At 36.7% G+C, this 20,713-nt stretch overlaps 1 protein-coding gene across 1 annotated transcript in view; it reads right to left on the bottom strand.

The window, feature by feature from the left end:
• FAF1 (Fas associated factor 1) overlaps nucleotides 1-20,713 on the bottom strand; it is a 171,702-nt gene that overhangs the window by 111,390 nt on the left and 39,599 nt on the right. The window contains exons 4-7 of the mRNA XM_056356715.1: nucleotides 20,460-20,668; nucleotides 17,035-17,126; nucleotides 16,591-16,679; nucleotides 8,356-8,461 (exon numbers count right to left, since the gene is read on the bottom strand). Of these exons, the coding sequence (XP_056212690.1) occupies nucleotides 8,356-8,461; nucleotides 16,591-16,679; nucleotides 17,035-17,126; nucleotides 20,460-20,668 (496 nt within the window). The remainder of the gene's footprint in view (nucleotides 1-8,355; nucleotides 8,462-16,590; nucleotides 16,680-17,034; nucleotides 17,127-20,459; nucleotides 20,669-20,713) is intronic.

The following is a 20,713-nucleotide window of genomic DNA, read 5'->3' as shown; positions in this document are numbered from 1 at the left end:
TTTTTAAAAACAGTAACAGGGATTTCTTGAGGGTGATTATGAGGCCATTTTATCCTTTAAATGAGTGCAAGGCTCTTCAATTTATGCCCGTGATTCTTGGTACAAAAACAAAATAATAACTTTTCAAGTTCATGTTTTACATAGATATGGAACATAACTAAAAAATCATAAGAAACAGGTTTACTAGAGAGATAGCACACTGTTTCGCTAAGATGCTGTGGACCAGACAGACATTATTAATTCACATTTCGAACAGCAACCGAGTATTTTCTTTGCATAGTAATTACAAAGTGATGTACTGCAGCACTATCATTACACTGGTGCTAAGATACTGTTGACCATTTCTATGTCATGTCTTCACAACAACTATGTTAAATATCCTCATCAGCTCCACTATCAAAAAAAAATTCTTCCTTTATTAAATGCAGTAATACACTTTAAACTGAAATATAAACTCTTAGTGAAATAACTTCTGTAACTCAATCAATAAAAGTAAATCATCAGTTCCCAACTATGTGAGCAATTTACAATATCAAGAATTTATAGATGTGCTCTGTATGAACTGATGGCGTTTTTAAAATACACAACAGAAGCTAATCTAAAGTGATAGCACCAACATGATTTACATAAGTACAATATTTTCAAGTATTTTCGCACCAAGCAAGCACTCTAAAATTGTGAAGTGTTTCCTTTCTTACTCAAGTTAAAAAAAACCCCAAACCACAAAACAACAACTTTTCCAGAACAACAGTTCATTAGCACCTCACTATTTATAAGTATAATTGGGTTGTTTGATGAGAAAACATGAGAGAACACTGTGCCTACTATAATTTGCACAAATACAAATTTCATTGTTTGAAAACAAATCAATTCAACGATTGTTTTTTTTTTAATATAAGTGTATATCATGCAATAATAGAAGTGATCCTATTATAGTTAACACAGGATAGAAAGGTTAAACCATGCTCTAGCATGCTTTAATTTACAAGCTGTAAATTAATTTCTTTTTAATTGCAAAAAAATGCTAACTTTAATTTTTCATTTATGATGCAACTAAACATAATTTATATGGATAGTAGTGCTATGCTATGTAGCTAGAGAGTACTGCTTTCCCCCTTCAAATAGCACAGGAACTAGGGACATAACCTAAGCAGTTTTATGAACATATTAAATGGCTTTCTTGTCATTTCATGATAACACCTTTTTAATAGCTAGCATTACGACAGAAGCCTTGCATAAAAATTCTACACCCTGAAAGTAAAACATAGCAAATATTCAAAATCAGAATAGCAAGCGATGGTTTTAATTGCAGTTTTTTAAAAATGCAGGGTTTTAAATTAGGTCTTGATCCCCAGAATCCTTAGCATCCTTAAATTACATGAGCAAAGCGATTCAACATGATTACTTCTAAAATATGGACAGCTCACATGACTGAGTATTTATGGAGCCAAACCTATAACCAAAATTATAACAATGACTCCTCATTACTTTCAAACTCAAATAAATTGATCCTTATCCTTTGAGAGTTTCTCTCAAATCCAACTACACTTACGGGTGGAGTGCAATAGAGACAGAACGAGAGAAAATAAGAAGGGAGACATAAACGTACACACAAAACTACAAGCGCTGACAAATCGAAAGCTAACAGATGTGTGACTTCTAATTAGTTATAATAATCTGTGCTTCGATGCTATTGGAATATGCCTCGCCTTCCCTTGGAAATCAAACAGCTTCCTTTGGAGTTTTAAACTCTCTGGGTGCTTCTAAATTTATTCATGAAAAAACCTTGCTTTCAGCAAATTTTAGGTATCTACAGTGATAACTTAATAAAAGAAAAATATTAAATTATAATTATCCTAAACAGACACAGTCTTGTGAAACTAACCCTACATTCATATGAAAATACAAAGCATTGACTATAATGAATTTGATTCATCCTTGGACACAAAGCTTTACCACAGTAAACTCAGTCAACTGTTGCTCTTGCTTTTATATTCATAGTACTTAAATAGCGCACTTTAAAACAAAAAAAACTCCAATTGGCTTTTCATACATCCACCCTCCCCAAAAATAACGCACTTGAAAAACCCAAATGATATGAAAAGGCTTCAAGGCCTCTTTTCTCCTTTTCACAGCACTTTTTTTTTATTTCTGTTTGCAGTAATCTGCCTTTCACTTTCTCATTGCTACAGAACAAACGAGGAGGCTCAGCACTTTGAAAAGGGGGCTCAATGTGTAATGGGTCCACTAGAATTAATTTAGTTGCACCAAATCCATTGAGCAGTGAGGTTTTTTTCTCTTCTCAAATCATTTTGAGTCGGATGCAGCCCCCAGCCTTTGTAATTCTAGTAAAGCACTTAAAGTGCACAGTAGGTGTTCATCAGGACCATCTGGTCAAAAGCAAAACAAGCTGCTGATTTTGCCTTTGAATAGAATGAAGCAAGTGTGAATTAGTCTCTTCAATTAGCACTATTACAACCTGTCAAGTGCATATTGTAAAACAGGATTATTACAGTATTGGTCACCAGTGCAATTATTTACTCTCTGCCTTTTCTTGCATATAAAAATGTCCATGTTTACTAGTTTTTGATAACTGAAGATCATTTCTTTAATGATATGCATGTCCAAATCAACCAAAACCAAATTACAGGTTATGAAACATATTCTGTCAGGAATATATTAAGCTTCGTAATTAATAGAGAAGTAGAAAAGTGCCCTTCCTTTATATCTTATGGCTGTTTCTGTTGCATAAAAAGAAAAAGAATAATAATTATATACCTTTATCAAGACTATCTCTTCGAAACCGATCTCTATATAGTCAGATATTAAGATATATTAAGTGCCTAATAAAGCTATCACTTTTGAACAGGTACATAAAAAAATATTTCCTTTTTATTTCCCAAGGAACTTTCTTTTTACCTAATTCCTAATACAAGACCATTTACAAAAAGTTTACCAAGGATTTCTTTCAGCAGATACATTTTAATTGTGCTGGTTTTTTTTAAAAGAAAGACCAAAAAAACAAATCAAGAAGCTGATTTCACTTTATGAAATTTTTTTATCTCCTTGTTTAAAAAGTCAAAACCTGGCTTGCTAGCTGGTACTCATTTAGCACTGTAGAACACTAAGGCTATCACAGTGATAGATGTTTAAATTATGTATACTGCTGTTATGACTCACTATAAATTGAATATAATTTTCACATGACAGGTTTCTTTAAAAAGCAAACAAAACGTACAAATTTCACAAAAGAATATATGACTCAAGTACAATCAGTATAGCAACAGCTTATTTTACTAGCTTCTCTGATAGTACAAGAATAATTGAACAGTAGCGTAGAACATTTGTGTACTTCCTATTAAATACCAAATAGTGTTAGTTAGTTATTTTTATTAGCATTAAGAATAGTTTTCAACAATTTTAAGGCAGGTAAAAAAAATCTCAAAATATAGCACAAGTGTTTCTGAAACTATTAATGTGTATACCATATTTGGATTTGTCCATATTCTGATCTTTGGCAAATGTATTTTATTGTAATTACTTAGCTACAACATTAAAAAGGAGAACGTTATTTATATATACTTTTCAGGTCCCTATGCCAATGCCAGACCTTTACTGTGGATGACCTCACTCAACAACAATTGGCTTGAAAATATTTTGTACACATACCAAAAAATCAGATCTGAAAAAGGTACAAAACCTTCAGATGGATTATTTTTCTGCATGCTGAAGCTAATTCATCTGCTTACCTGTATTTACATATTGCATTTATTTGGGCCTTTTATATAAGGTTTCTGCCTGTATGTTTATAAATGGTCTTTTTGTATCTTGTTGTACATTCATCCACTTGTCAAAGTAGTTCTAAAAAAAAAATCAGCACAAAGGACTTCAAACTGTCATTAGGGTCTGTCAACACAGAATTTATAGTTTATCTCAGCCCAAGTAGTTGTATGCACAAATAGTTCCTCCTCCTGCCTGAAGTGCTATTGGATACATTGCTTTCCATATTCCACCTTAGGCAGTAAGTCTATAGGGAGCAAAGAACAAATATATTACCTATCACAGGTGACAGGGATGCTAAGCAGCTAGCCTCTGATTAGGTTATTGGTTAAAGGAACAGAATAAAGAGCAGATGCAGCTATGCAGAGGCAGCCAGTATTTAAGGACCCATCATCTTTGCATTGTTTGCACAGATTTTATGTTTTACTAGGAACTATAGTGCCCAGTATATGCTTTACCTAGTATTCTCAACTGCAATCGCCAGCAGTTACAAAATAAAATCATCAATTTACAAGAGGCCTGAGGTTTCTGCATATTTAACTCATCTACCCTTTAACAGTCACAGCTTGCGTACACTGGATACTTCTGTAATCCTGCACAAGATAATCACAAAAAGGCTTCATATTCTGTACAAAAAGTAAAATAGACAAACGCAAACTCCTTGTTTTTAACGGAGTTACCAAGTTTGTTAAAAAAATTTTGTTTCCCCTCCCCCCCCCCAAGTCACTGACTAAAACAACAAAAAGTGTGACGCATACTATTGTGACAACAACTCAAATTCAAGAAGTTTTTCACAAATTAGTTTGCTCCAGGATGAGAACACAAACTTGCTTTTCATGAAACTTTAAAATATTCCCCCCTCTGAAAAGGGCTGCCCTTTGTTTCCATCAAATACTATAACTACCATATGCAAAAAGGAAAAGTACTATAAATGGTCACTTCTACATGGGAACAAGTTCGCACGAATAGACAGAAAACAAATTATGTTGAATGTGGCAACGGCTTGTAATAATTTAGCACATAGCTTCTCAATAAAAAATTAAAAATTCTCTCACTCCAGTTACAGACTGCCTTTACAAATTATCTTTGCAGAATAAAGAGCAAGAATTCAGACGGAAAACTCATTTTAATCTTGTAAGTATTAGGAGTTCAATTTATTAGAATTGTCCTTATTTAATACGTTGGAAATGTACTAATTTACACTCTCCAAACTGGCACAAAACCTACTAATTTCCACTTTAAAATGCAGATCATGGAAAAAAGTAACCATGATATTTCCCAGAACAGTATCTGCCCAGAATTAATTTAATACTGCAATTCTACAAGAACAAACAGATGTCAGAAGCCTGTGACACAGATTAATTTGCAATTTAAACCAACATTTTATCATTAACTTTCCAAGTTAACAATGCCCCTGCCCAATGCAAAAAAAAAATAAATCCAATATCCAGAATTTTGGACAAGTGCAGTTTAATTTTTTACTTAATTTCTGAAGATTCCGTATAGGCTCACAATCCCACATCAATGTAACTGAATGTAACTTGTATTTTTTGAACTGAGAAATAAAATTTTATTACTTAAACAGTTGAAGATTTAGATAAAGCATGTTAAAAAAAAAAAAAAAAAGGCATTTTGAAGTGCCATCCAAAATCTAACCACTGAATTAATATGCAAGAAATTGTGGAAGCAGACGTGAGCCCTACGGCTTTAGGCTTCTTTCAGAGAATTTTCTGTCAGATTGCTTCCCCATTAAACACCAAGATTTCTTCAAAATAACAAATCATCCAAGTATCATTTACTATTAAACATGCATTCTAAACAATAATAAAAAAGATGACAGAGAAGTGAAACAATAGTCATTTCAGAAAGCACAGTTGAGAGCTCGCTGGATTTTTCATTTAGTCCACTGCAAAATATTTATGACAGTTTGGAAAGGGTGGTGGGCTTGGGTTTTGGTGTGGTGGTTTGGTTGGTTAGTTAGTTGGGTTTCCTGAGACACTTGGAAAAAACATCTATTCCTTAAAATTCACAGTACTAATAATAACAACAAATGAACAACTAGCCCTGGAGAGACAGTTGAATCCAATTGTGGCAAGCAGTAGAACATTTATAGAATTTTAAATATTTCTTTTAATAATTGATGTACTCATTTTGAATCTTTCTGCATAGGATATAAAGTGTGAGTAGACTGCATTAACACTGCTTAAACATTTCAACTTGTCAGTATGGCCAAGTCGATTTCTGAAATATTTGCAGTATTTTCCCATCGAAACAGTAATAAAGGTAGAATAAATATATGCCACTGCTTTATAATCACTGAACATTAATGAATATTTTATGTCTTTTTAAATCTCCCTGTTTAATTTAAAAGGGTGAAATTAAGTCTCCTCCCTGCAATATGCCAATTATCTGTAAATCAAACAATAACTTGGCCATTATACTCCTTTTTGTTAATATACCAGAAGCTAATTTGAAAACACTGAACAGCATTTTTAGGTAATAATTGAATAGTCCTTCCTGCCCTCTTGTGGTTGGCAACTGCAGCTCACATAGAGCTTTTCCACGACTACAAAAATATACCAGAAGGAAAGTAAACTATTAATTTGTTAAAGTGTAAACAAGGGGGAGGGGGGGGGGTGGTTAAAAAAAAAAAAAAATAAAAAAAGTTAACAGTCCCTGGAGAGGAGAGAAGAGAAGGAAAGGTGTCACCGGTTCCTCCAAATCTCACAGACTAGCTAGATTCATCAATCATTTGTTACAATGCTCACTCTATGCTAGAAGAAAAAAATTAATAATCCATTAGGAAATTAATATACAAAACAGTCCTTGTTTTCTGTAATTAGACAAGTGTTTGCCAACCCTTTCACCTCAGCCAAAATCCCAGTGATCTCCACAAGACTTTGAGCAGACAGACATATTCACCTGTTTAACATCAGCTGCACAGAAAGGTCCGGAGTTCTCTTTTCATTTCAGCCTCTGAAATGTTCTCAATAATTTTATACACTCTGTTGGATGTAATATTTAGATACAAGACAGAAAAGCAAAGAAAGGTGTTTGACCCTCACACTGGTTATAGGGTTGTAGGTGTTTTGGGTTTTTTATGTTGGTTGTTTAATAGGGAAAATCATAACTGCCTTTTAAATTACATCGACTGTATATTAACTTATTGACTGTAACCTGCCATTCCCAACAAGAAAACTTCAGTGCACATAAAGGCAGCCTAGATTCCCACACATCGTCACAGTTTTCTGGTTCCTTTAACCTGGGTGAGACCCACCAGCAAAGTAGTAATTGATACAGCATAGATAAAAAACAAACAGATACTATGTATGTATGTGTTTTCTTTTAGAATCTCACAATTTAAAAATTAAAAGCAAATATTCTGATAATTTATTTCCGTAGATATTCAAATTATTTTAATTGTAAAGAGTCAGCATGGCTTCTCAAAAAACAAATTGATGCAAGTATGTTTGTTTGCTTATATTACTAAAAAAAAAAAACCAACACAGACACACACAAACACAAAACCACACACACACAAAACCCATACCTTACTAAAATACGTTTAAACAGGTAAAGTAGAAAACAGCATTTCACATAGAGGAAAGATCAGAATTTAGATCTTAAGAATAACAGGACTCACAATGAAAACAGTTAATGATCATTTTCATTGCTGTATGACATACTGCTCCTATAGCTAATATTACAGAACTTAAAATAATTCTGTCTACAATATCAGCATGTGACATGAAAAACTTCAATAAAATCTGATCAACCCTAAAAGATTGAGAGAAGTGTCAGACCAATAGCAAACATACATTTAATTTGAAAAGCAAACATTTAACCTTATTGTTTTGCAATGTGAATTCTGAAGAGTCACAGTTCTAGACTGTTTGTTGTTTCCAGAAATGAGGGGGTTATATGAAAAATAACATCCAAAACATCTGGCATTAGACGAGTGCTAGGCAACAACCTTTGGCTTTAGCAAGAAGTTGTAAAAATATGCAAGGACTGCTTTGTTCTAAATTCAGTGACTCCAGAGTCATGTTAAAGGTATTTGTCCCTGTAAGACTTAATTCTGATGAAGTTCTCTACAATATCACCCCTTGCTGGCCATTCTACAGAACAGCAGTGACGCCCATTATACACAAAACCATTTGGCTCCCAAGCCAGTAAGAATTACAGCACTAGCACAGCAACCAGTAATAGCAGAGGTGCCTACAAGATGGAGATGGAGCTGGTTAAAAGAAGGGAAGACAAAGGGAGTTTCAAGGAAATTAAACATAAAATGTAATTTGAATAACTGTCTTTCCTCACCACTCTAGAAAAACTCAGTAAACACTGCATGTATTTTGCTACTACAATGCAAAAAGAAACATCTTTTCTGTATAATTTAATAGAAAACCTTTTTAAGGCCAAGTTCTTTAATCAAATTACAGCAATCTTGATGATCCAACCAAAAAATGACTAATAAAATAAAGGCATATCCATCAAGACCACGTAAACCTTCTTTAACAGATTTGGCATTAGCTATAATGAGCTACATTTATTCTTCAGCTGTGAAACAGCACTCACCTCCTGAATGGTACTGCTTCCTGAGAAGTTGAGGTTGTACTCCCGCTGGACTTCTCGATGGGTGACGATCAGCATGAAGTTTTGATTTAATGACTCCTGCAGGGCACTGAAATGGTTGAAAGAAAAACAAGAAAATCAGGGATAAGCATGTTATAGCTTGTTTTACAGTTAGATGCAGAAACCCCAGGGTACCCTAAACTCTACATGGACATGTCCAGGCACAACATCATCATCTCTCTTTTCACTCTTAAATGCAAGGAAGCATGCTGAGAATGACCAAAGGCCATTCCTGAACTCCTTCCTTAATAAGGTGACTGCAGCCTTTAAAGCTCTTCTGATGTTAAGTATTCTCAAAATTCAGAGTCACATTATCTTCACAAACATCAGGTATACTTAGCACTCATAAAGCCATTAATACCAGACTTGTAAGCATAGTGATGACCAGACAAAATATCAAGCTACAATGCACATTAAAAACTGATGGTAAGTAGAACAAGGCAAAGCATGCTCTCGCTTCTCTAGGGTTACCTGAAGCATAAACCAAGTGGAAATTCTTCCGCTTAGTTTCATTCAAAGCACATAAATCCAGCTAACTAGAACTAGAAAACTAACCACAGCAAAATTCTCATGGGGGTATTGAGCATTTAGAAAAGTTAGTTCTGCTCAAATTGTTTAAAACATACATTAAAATGTCTTCAATCATATGAATTAAAACAAAATAAATCTTAAGATACAGATTAAATAGGCCAGCTATATACTCATGTTGCCACAAATGTGGGATTTTTTGTGTGATTTTCCTGGTAACAAAACATCTGGATGTTAAAAAGGCATCCTGTTTCCTTAATCAGGTACAAAATTATGCAGCTATCTACTTCTCAAAATAAAAGGCAGGACTTCTGTTACAGACATGGCAATTGCAGCTGCGTACAATCTTATACAGGCTGCAGCAACATGGTAACACAGCTTGGATTTCTAAACATTTATGCAGACTTGACCTGTTCAGTGGCATATGGAATTAAATTGAGCTTATTTGATTCTTTTTGGTTTTATCACATACTCTTAAAAGAATGACAGACTGGATTTTTTTTCTTCACATCTTCACTATTCCATGACACTTCAAGATGTCATTCCTTTTAGCAATAAAGGGCAAATTCTGTACGCAGACAAACACAGCTGTATCTTAAGATACAAGACGAGAAGAAAGACGGCTAGATTATTTGAAACCTGATTTGTTAGTTTTAACTTCTACCGGAATTACTGATCTGCAGTTTTGCTGCTCAGATCGTAATGAACCCATGCAATACTCAGGATGCTTTAGCAAGAGATGCACAATCTGCTTTAACATCTTAAGAAAGATTACCTTACAAAAACATCTTCACTCAGCAACTTAATTTGGATTCTGTGACATCTTAAACATAACAATCACATACTACAAAACAAAATCATGAAGTGCTATTTCTCATCTTTTATCATTTTGTAATATGGAAGATAAATATAAATTACTGTCAATGCTAAGTATGATCAAGTGTATGAGACACACTACAAATGTAATTGAAGGCATTAATTTATGCTGGACATGAAGTTAGCTGCATTTGTCACACAAACTTGTAAGAGAAGGCCTAAAAAAAAAAAAATATCTTTAAAAAGTCAACAGTACCTCAAAAGGGGGGGGGGGGGGGGGGGAAGAAGAAAAAGATACTTCTGAAAAGTTGTATGTCTATTTACAAAGGTAATCCTAACTTGATTGTAAATAGGTTTGACATTGCCATAACCATATTTTCTTTTGGCAAATATTCAGCAGCAACTACAATACCCTGCTGTGCTTTTTCAGATTCTAATTTTTTTATTTGTTTTCAACAAATACTGGAGGCGAATGACATATTTAATTGCTCTGAAAACATTAATTACAGCATATGTGAATGGCTCTGAATTCCATACAGAATCACACAAGGCTCTGTTACAGCTATTTTTTTACTCTATCTGAAAATCTGTAAACTGATAACGTGACTCACATTTTCATTCTGTAATTGATGTAAACATAAAATGAAACAGGCTAGTTCGATTAAACCCTCAGTCTCTCAAGGTATGCATGATACACAAACTTCAGTACTATCCAAAATACAGCATGCTAATAAAAACCATCTGTTCATAGGAAAGGTTTTCCACTTCTCTATTCCATGTGGATGTGATAGCAAAGAGTATTTATAAAAGGAAAGAACACCATTCAAACAGTTCATTTAAATAAAGTGCCTTAAAATTTATGAAAAGCCTCGATTTTTGCAGTAACTAACAATTTTGACACCTCTACTTTTTGGATTTCTAAACACCACAAGCTGAATGTTGTTAACAAGCAAATTCTCAGTACATAGTCATAGCCAAATCCCAAACCAAATCCAGTCAAAAAAAGCTGCTAAAAACTAAGCTAGCTAAAAAAACCCAAACCAACCAACCAACCACAAAACTGAAAAAAATGAGGAAAAAATGGGTTTTGAAAGTTTTGGCAATTAAAGTGCATGGTTAATTATTCAGCTTTCCTTCAGAAAAATAATATAATGAGGAACATTACTTCTGCTTACACAGAAATGCAGTGGTCAACTGATCCAATCTTTTGAGCTCTTAGATCAAAACTTCATGTGATCTGACAGCCACAAGACCTGGGCCATGTAAGTTGACAAGTCAATGGGAAGAGGAATTGATGGCACATCCACCGAGACGTTTATGCCAACAACTTCCTAGGGGTTTTTTGAGCCATTTTGTGCCAACAATAATAAGCCCTCTGTGGGATGGGGTTGATTTGAACATACAGCTGGACAGCCAGTGATGTCAGTCCCTTCCCATACACAGTTCCTCCAGCAACTAGGGATGTAGATTGCCCCAAATTATTTGTGCCAATAGAAATCAGCTTCCAAAACACACCCTACCCTAAAATTATGTTTTCAGCCATTAAGGCTAGGATCAAACATACCAGATAAGTTGAATTTAAAGGCAGCTTCTCATTGACAGTAAGCTGAAGCTTACTTTTAATTCTTTTCAGGTGCACATAACTCTATTGAGAAGACTGACTTTGAACACAGTGCAGACTTCTAAAATTCTGGCTTCAGTGTTTGCAGCTGATTCATCTTCCTGCAAATGTTTTCAGTTGACTAGAATCTTCCAAATGAAATATCTGCACTAAAAGGGGGGGGGGGGGGGGGGGGGGGGGGCGGGAAATCAGGGTCAAACTCCAGGTCCATTACAGTCCAGACAAATTTTCTTCCCCCCTCCCCTTTTTTTTTTGCCATCACTGCTAAACAGAATTTAATTAATCTGAAAATTAATTAGTGGGAAAAGAAAACTGAATTCTAGAAACAGGACTAAAGTAGGCCATTCTTATCAGCACCGTTCCCCCCTGCTGCAAAACCTAGCTTTCAAAAACATTTGCTAGTGGGTTATATACTGCCATTACTTTTTTTATTTCCTCAGCTGAATGATTGTATATTTGCCACTCAGCACAGGAGGCAAAGGAGCTCAATGGTATTTTTGGTCACCTATCTCCCATTAAAGGAACTCTGCCTACACCCAAAAAAGAAGTCCAAAAACAGAGAAAAGGAAATAGACCTGAGCACAGGTATCACTCTGATCAGTTCTAGCAAGAGAGACTTGGACCAGTTTAGTATTTCATATAGATTGCCTATATAGCATCAGTTATTGGCATTATCGCAATACACAGAAACTGCAAAGGCAGACCAGGATTCAGCTGGGGTTGAAACTCTACGATATGCAAACACAAATGTTCCTCTTTGAAGCTTAAATTTCAAGCAACAGAAGTTGCAAGAATATTTTTTTTTTCCCCACCAAACTCAAAATATCAAAACTCAGTTAAGAGTCTGGAAAGAGTTTATTCCCTAGCTACTCCATACAAATTCCAATACAGTAGAATTTATAAATCACAAGTCTAATAAATTAAGAACAGAAACAATATTTAGCCAAAAAATGTGTAACAGCAAATAACGCTAATCTTAGGGGACAGCAACTGTTCAATCAAGTCTATGCAATGCTGAAGCAAGATGGTATTATTGACATTTATTATATTTTAAGCCTCCAGTTTTACTGCTTTTCTATTGCTCTGTAACACTTAATATATAAAATAGATTGGTTGTATATAGTGTTAAGTGACTGCCTTAATGCTTTGATTTTTGATGCAATACTTTGCTTTAATAGCATTTTTCTTTGATATTTTAGTAATAATTTAAGCTTTGAAACAAAAAGTGTATCTTTAATCAATAATCAGCAAATGCTCCTGTTCATTGCAGTTCTGTAAGTTTTTATGAAACACATTCAGTATTTCCCATTAGGCAGTATCTTCCTCAGTCACATGGAGATTTCCCCAGAAAACTCTGAATTTTATATAAATAGGTATGACACAAGGTAATTAACATTTCCATTTTAAACTTACAGATTAATACAAGCTCATGTCAACAGAAGTCCAAATTTACTGTAATTGCAGATTATTTACATTAAAACAAAATAAGAAATCAGTATGTAAATGTAATGTTTGTTGTAGCTAATGCAGCAGGAGGTGGTAGATTAGGTTCAAACAGCAATCAGTTAGCAAATCTGGCTAACATGTAAATGAGCAGAAGCCCTTTTGTTTACATTCTATTGAATTTTAAACTTCAGGATTTTTAAACTGTCTCATGAGCAGATGTGAAAATAAAACATTAATCTTACCATTCTTACTGAAGCTTTCAAAGTAACTAAAGCAAGGCACTGCTCCTGTCCAGCTAAACAGACAATACTAATAACTGGAGTTGCAGGTTACATTGCTCTTAATTAACACTCTGCTACAGTTGATAACACACAAGATGACACATGCCACAATCACCACTGCTCTGCAACGTCCTAAAACACAGGCATTCAGCAATATATGGACCCATTACTTGAAAGACAGGGGTTGTGGGTTTTTGTCCTACTACACAGATGCTAACACTTCTTAAATAATTTACAATCGTTTAGCAAAATACATTCTTTGTAATAATCTCCAAGGTATGCACCTGGTCAAATAGCTTGCAATTGTTTTGAACTTGCCAATGATTCATCAGGTATAACGAAGTATCTAAAACTTTCAGCTATTTCACAAAAAAGTATAAATACAAAATATGTTATGCCCCATTAAAGTGACAACCAAAGAAAAAACTGATAAGAAGTATCTCCCAAAACACACAGGAGAGAAAGGAGAGACTATCCAGGTGACCTAGCTCCATGGCTAGACTCGTGTGCCTACGCTTTTGATGCCCCTCTCTTGCATTCTCCTAAACCTTTTTCCTGGACTGGGTATTGCCAGCTTTCAAGAAGCACCCCAGGCAACAAAGGCAAGGAATCACAGCCTGAGGAAGCAAAGTATCTAATCTGACCAAGCTGGTGCAAGGCATTTCTCCCCCTGGAGAATTAAATGATGAACGTTCTTTGGCACCTTTCCTTTTAAGGCTGCTTTCCAAAAGAAATTGTGTTCTTCTCCACCCACTTTTCCCATCTGGTAACTTTTGAACATATTCACTAGTCTGACGGTGTTATAAAGGTCTCAAAGATTGGGTGTAAATCAACAGCCAGGTAGAGGAAAGAGACCCAAATTACTACCCACCCTAGTGAAAGGCTGTATTACAAACATAGTATTTTATACTCCATCCATCTGACCTCTGGCCAATGATCTCAGAACTACCCACAGCACACAATTTCACCTTTCTTTCAATACTACCTGACTACCAGCTGGAGAACAGAGGCACGCCAGGCCAACTGCCTATGCAGGGATTAGTGCTACAAAACATAAGAGGAAAAATTGGAGGCAGTGTCAGAGGTAGGCAGATCATGGGATCTGCACAGAGAGGGAGGGATGGGTCACTGCAGCTGCTGGGATAAGGCAGGAATTCACTAGAAATCAGGTTTCATTACATCCACAGACCATATTGTTATTATTACGGATATTGTGCACAGATAAGTATGGCTTTACCAACTTGAAATCGTGGAAGCAGGGCATGTAACTGTACAGATGGTATTTGACATTTAAATTTAATCTTTACACCTCAATTTACTAGCATGCAGCAGTAATTCACTGGGTTTCTATTACCTATAAAAACTTTAGATATGCCACTGATGAACAAAAACACCCTAGGAGATTTTTTGCTTGTTTAAACTGCAGGATTACTTTGCCATTACATTCAGATGCTAGTTTTAAGTCAGACTGAATGGACTTAACCCAGAACTGTCACAATAAACTTCAGTGTCTATGTACCAATACACTGGAAAAGGATGTTTCAGACACTCTTCTCCCTCAGTGCCAAGAACAGGCACAAGCTGGAGTTTCTAGAGTTGTGACCAGCTTGCTCCTTTTTAGAAGGGCACACACATAAAATACCACATACTGAAATCTCAGGCTTTTCAAATATCACTTTCTGGAGATACTCAAATCACAACTATTTATTTCTGGCTCAAAACAGAAGGTATTTGAAAAAAATGGCAGATGAACTCACAAAGTAAGAGGCAAAGTTCCTTAACATCCATTAATAACAGATGTGAGCATGATGCTTTTAAAAATTGTGGGTAACAAACTAATCCGAGTAATAACTGACCTAACAGTAGGCAGTAAACAGTGTAACTGGGTTTGGTACGTTGCCTCAATTAGATGTGTTTTGATCTGCATTGATGGTTTAATTGGAGGCAAGCCTCCCCTTTCATCTAGAATTTATGACTTCAGGGAGATGATCTAGCCTTCAAATTATCCTTGTTTAAATAGCCACTAATTAATCATCGTTTGCTATCCCAAAGCTACCAACTTTATCTTAAAAAAATCCAGAACTAATCTCCAGTATGAAACAAGTATAAACTGCAAAGGTAACAACCACTTTGATTTTACTAGCGAGTAAAATACTTTGAAACTATTCATCCAATAAAAAAAAGCCTAAGTACTGTTTTTAAAAAGTTTGTTATTATGTAGCTTATTACAGTTGCAATAAACAACATTCTTCATGCCCCAGTTTTCTTTGCCGAACCGAAGACATTCAAAATCACGATACACAGCGATACCTGGGTGGAAAATTTTGAAGTTGGAACTGGATTTACAAAAAAAATACAACAGACAATTAGTATCTACGTAGCTTTTCCACACTATTTTAACCACTGTCCTTCAATTAGCTGCTGAAGTACAACGGCTTACTGTCCTCACAAAGAACTGCAGCTCACACGCTGTGCACCACCGCTCTGCTCCCGTGCCACTACTCCCTACCTTAACGCTTTTCTTTATTATTATTATTACTACTATAATTGATACCAGCATTCTTGTTTTCTCCACAGACTACACGGGTACGTGCACAAGTACCTTGGAGTAACAAATGAGATCGTGTTAGCTATTGGGAAAGCAGTTATTTATGACTAGCGACTGCCAAGGGCTGCCCGCACCCGCCACACGGCCGCACCCGCGGGAGGCCCGGCCGCCGGGGCAGAGCCCGCCAAGGGCGCCCCCGCGGCTCCCTCAGGCCCGGTTCCGAGGCGCCCCCTAGCGGCGACCCAGCGACATTCCCCGGCTGCTGGCAGCGTGCGGGCCTGCCTCTGCGCGAGGCGAGGGCGGGAAAGCACCGGCCCGAGCAGCCAGAGCAACTAATTGCAGATCGCTTTGTAAGAGTAACGATTCCGTTTTCTATAAAAATGACGTCTCGGTTTCAAACCTTATCAACATGCACTGGCACACGAGCACTCACCCTTAACTTTCTGAGTATTCACGTCACCAATAACAGCTACCTGCTCAGTTAAAGGAGATTCATCATTCGGCCTGTCTGCATATATTTTTATGTTGTAAAAGCCCAAGCAGATACAATAAAAATAATGTAACAGACATTTCAGAAAGAAAATTCTAATCTGCTGGCAATGATTTACACCAGTTTACCTCACACGACCCAACGTAACGCAGTAGCTTCTGAAAGGCCAGCTCTCATTCCACGGTGACTAGACTTTTGTTAAAGATGTCGCATCTGGGAGGTGTAAAGTTCTAGTACCTAAGCAGTTCACGTACCACACATCAAGGTTTCAAAAAACTTAAATAACCTCCTTTCCAGCAATGAGGTGCTGAGGTAGCTCATCCCAACAGTAGAGCAGTGAAAATGCTCTGTATTCACTGACTGCGGATCCCTGCAAGGACACACATGGCTTCACAAAAACCACACAAAACCGAATCATACAAGTACAATTTATGGCCAGAGGACTTACCCAGAATGACTTGAAGAAGGAGGAGGCAGGTCAGGTGTTAGAACATAAAGACTATTATTTTTTGGCAAGTGTAGAGTTTTTAAAACAGTCTGAGGGGAGAAAAATCATTATAAATACAAAACAGTCACCAATTCTGGCACATTATTTTATTTCTTTCAATTACTGATACCTACAATACCACCAAATATTTTGTGGAGATATATTTACTCTTAACTTCATAACATCCTTTTTGTAGGTGGGCCATGTTATATTTAAAAAACAACACAAACTAAAGAGATTTGTCCTGATCTTTTCTGTAACATTTTAGTTTAAGAGTTCCTTGTATGCCACCCGAGACATCTAACACTGCTTGAAACTCTCAACTCTTGCACTATAATCCCCGCCCCCACAGATGCTCAGTTTGAAACTCTGAATTCAGTTACGTGAAAACAGTCAAGAACTTACACTATCATCTACATCTCCAGTCTTCCACCCTTTTAACAACATCTTAGATGCAGGAATCTGAAGTTCATTTTCTAGAATATGTTTGATATCTCCTGAAAAGAAAACAAAGAAAATACATAAAGTAGTAAGTGTGTGCATTTTATTGCAAACAGTACTGAGTTAAAGTGTTTTTTTAAAAAAAAAAAAAAGCAAGGGAAAATTTTCTGTGTCAACCTTGTAGTTACCCTTGTAACAACACTTCAAACAGTAAAAGACAAATGAAGCTCATAAAAAAGAAATAAAATCACATAATGCGTGAATGATTGGAGAATCACATAATGATTTGATGATTTGGATGTGTATTTGAGTAGTTCTACACTGCAGATAGCTAAACACACACATCTGTGGATACCTGCTACCTGGAGCAATGGCCTTCGCCAGCAGTAAAGAGGGCACGTATTTTTGATATTCAATTCCATTATCAATAGTCCTGACCTAAAGAATTGAAGTATCCATAAAATTTAACTGCTCTGACAGCTTTTTCCACATTTTGCATATTTCAATACTCTCCCTGTAGCTGTCACAGTCCTAAAATAATTCATGCTGGAATGTACCTCAGGAGCTCACCTAGCTCAAGCTCAGCTCGAAGGTCTAATTGAACCAGTTTAGCCAAGGATTTGTCCAGCTGACTCTTGAACAACTCTAAGGACAGAAATTTGACAGTTTCTCTGGCCAACCTGTTCCGGTACTTCACCACTCTCAATTTTTTTTTAAAAAAAGAACTATCTTTTTATTGAATGGGAATTTTTGATGTTGCAGATTGTGTCCATCATTGCCTCTCATCTTATTATCACGCACCTCCAAGAAGAGTCTGGCTCCATCTTCTCTGTGTCCTCCCAGCAGGTAGCTGTAGACAAGAGATAAGGCTTCTACCTCTCCCCTTCTCATCCCCAGGCTGAACAAATCCAGTTCTCTCTGTCTCTCCACCTACTCTGCCTTGTGCTCCAGTCCTGTGACCGTCTTGCTGGCCTCTGCTGGACTCACTGCAGAATGTCAACAGCTTTCTCGTACTGGGGACCTCAAAACTGGATGCAGTGCTCCAGATGCAGTCTCACAGTGCTGAACAGAGCAGAATAGTTATTTCCCTGGATCCACTGGCTACACTCTTGCTAGCATAACCTAAGACATGGCTGGCCTTCGCTGCAAGGGTGCACTGCTGATGTATCCCTAGATCCTTTTTTTTTTTTAATACAGTTGCCTTCTAGCCTGTCAGTCCTCAGCCACTTATCAGGTGGGACAACATGGAGTTATGCCGTTCCAGATGCAGGACTTTGATTTCTTTGAACTTCAGGAGGCTCCAGTCAACCCATTTCTCCAAACTGTCCAGGGCCCTCTAAATAGCAGCCTTGCCCTCCAGAATATCAGCCACTTTCTCTGATCTGTACACTTTATGAACTTGCCAGGAGTACTCACCTGAACAGCCAGGTTTTTCATAAAGACATTAAGTAACACTGGCACGAGGATCAACGCCTGAGGGACATCCCTAAACTAGTAACTGTTCACCAGTCAGATTTTGAGCCCAGCAGTCTAGGCAATTATCTACCTACCCTACCAGCCAGCCCACGTATCCAGTCCTTACCTTAACAATATGACTACAAGAACACTACACCAAAGAATGTCAAAGGTCTTACTACAGGCAAAGTGACATCCACCATTCTCCCCTTGTCCACAGAGCCAGTTCATCAAACCATAAAAGGCAAGTAATATTGAATAGCCACAATTTGCCCAGAGCAAATATGTGCTGGACATTCCAAATCACCTTATTTTTTTTCCCATACTCAAAAAGGGCTTCCAGAAAGATTTTCTCCATAATCTTTCCATAGACAAAGTTCAGTAGTCACCACTGAACAGTAGGCTTAGATTTTCGTTAACCCTTCTTCTCATGCTGGTACATACAGATACACTTCTAATCCCTCAGTGGTTTCAGCTTCAACTGAGTACATACAGATACACTTCTAATCCCTCAGTGGTTTCAGCTTCAACTGAGCTTTGGTCTTCCTTAACTCCAAACCTGCCTACTGTGGCAACATCTCTGTATTCTTCCTGGGTAGCATGTCACTGCCTTCCACCTTCCGCATACTTTCTTTTTGTATTTAGCTTAGTCAGAAATTCTTTGTTCTTCTATGCTGACCTTCTTTCATGCTTTCTTCTCTTTCTGCATGTTAGAAGGAACTGTTGTTGTGCTTTAAAGAGGTTGCCCTTGAAGACTGACCAGCTCTTTTGGCCCCCTTTGCCCTCCAGGGCAGTGTCTCATGGGATCCTGCGAAGCAGACCCCTGAAAGAGCCAGAAATCTTCTTTCCTGAAGTCCACGATGAAATTCTACTGTTTGCCTTGCCCACTTCTCTCAGGACTTTAAAACACAAGGCTACCCTCAATTTTTATATGCCAAAATACAGACAGAAGTTCTATACTGACTGCCCTCTGCCCAACATCTTATTAACTTCTTTCAGGTATAAATAATTCAGGAAAAAAAAAGTACTACGGCTGATCAGGCATTTCTATCTGCCTCACAAGGCTGCAACTCGGTGTAGTGCAGCACAGCGGAAAACAAGCAACACTGATCAAGAACTCCAACTAATCACCACTAGGTGGCACCAGCCAATACCAAATCAAATGCTAAAAAGGCAAATAAGGATCAAAAGTTTCAAATTCCATCACAGACGTAAGGCTGCAGCATTGAAGTGTTTTGATCAACTATTTCTTCATGTAGTTCCTTATTTTGATCTTTATACGCTCTTCACTAGAAATGAGAAGTAAAAAATCCCACAAAACTTTTCTTAGCAAAAGTAAATCAATTCACGGTTTGGGGAATTTAAATAATAACATGCTCTGCAATACTACCAATAGCATATTTTTAACTTACAGTTACAAAATGTATCAATTTTAGGATAAAGACAATGAACTGATAAAACAAATCTTAATTTGCAAAGAAGAGTCAAATTAAAAAAAAGAATGCAATGATGCTCTTCACACTGCAAAGAATTCCTCTGATCTTGTCACTAATCCTGCACAGAAAGAGATGCCATAGAGATTCAAAAAGGAAATGTCAGGATCATCTGCCTATTAGTGGATTGCATCCACACTAATTTTACCCCAAATTACATTTTCATGCCTGAACTTAATCGGCAATCTTCATTTTGCTTCTGAAGCAAATTCATAAGAAAACTAGATTTCAAAGTATTTGATAGATCACTAACCTTTACAATGGATTAGTGAAATTTTACTTTTTTAAAGCTGCAAAGAGATTTGAAAATGGTTAGTAGCTGTGGAGGCTGCATTTTCTGGGGGATTCTTTTTCTTTTTTGAGGGGCTTTGTTTTGCTTTTTTCATTTTGTTTTAACAATTTTACCACAACAGTTTTCACTTCGTTTTTACAAATCCTTACCAACTGTGGAGCTGTCTTCAAGTACTACATCCACATTTCTATCTCTGTACTCAACCCTGAAGTCAAGCATTCGAGGTTGTCTTTCCACTATTTGTCTAGATGGCACTACATGGCGAAATGCTGAGGATGAGGAAGGAGTTGAAGAAGCTGCTGTAGAATGACTCGTGGGGCCATACGCTGGTCCATGTAAAGTCTCTCCACCATACTCACTGAAAGATATGTAGATAAGTAGGTTTAAACAGAACAGTTAATAT

The sequence above is a fragment of the Falco biarmicus genome, chromosome 11 (genome assembly GCF_023638135.1).
Source record: "Falco biarmicus isolate bFalBia1 chromosome 11, bFalBia1.pri, whole genome shotgun sequence".
Lineage (NCBI taxonomy): Eukaryota > Metazoa > Chordata > Aves > Falconiformes > Falconidae > Falco > Falco biarmicus.
Note: the sequence above shows the minus strand (reverse complement) of the source record. Positions and strands in the feature narration are given on the sequence as shown.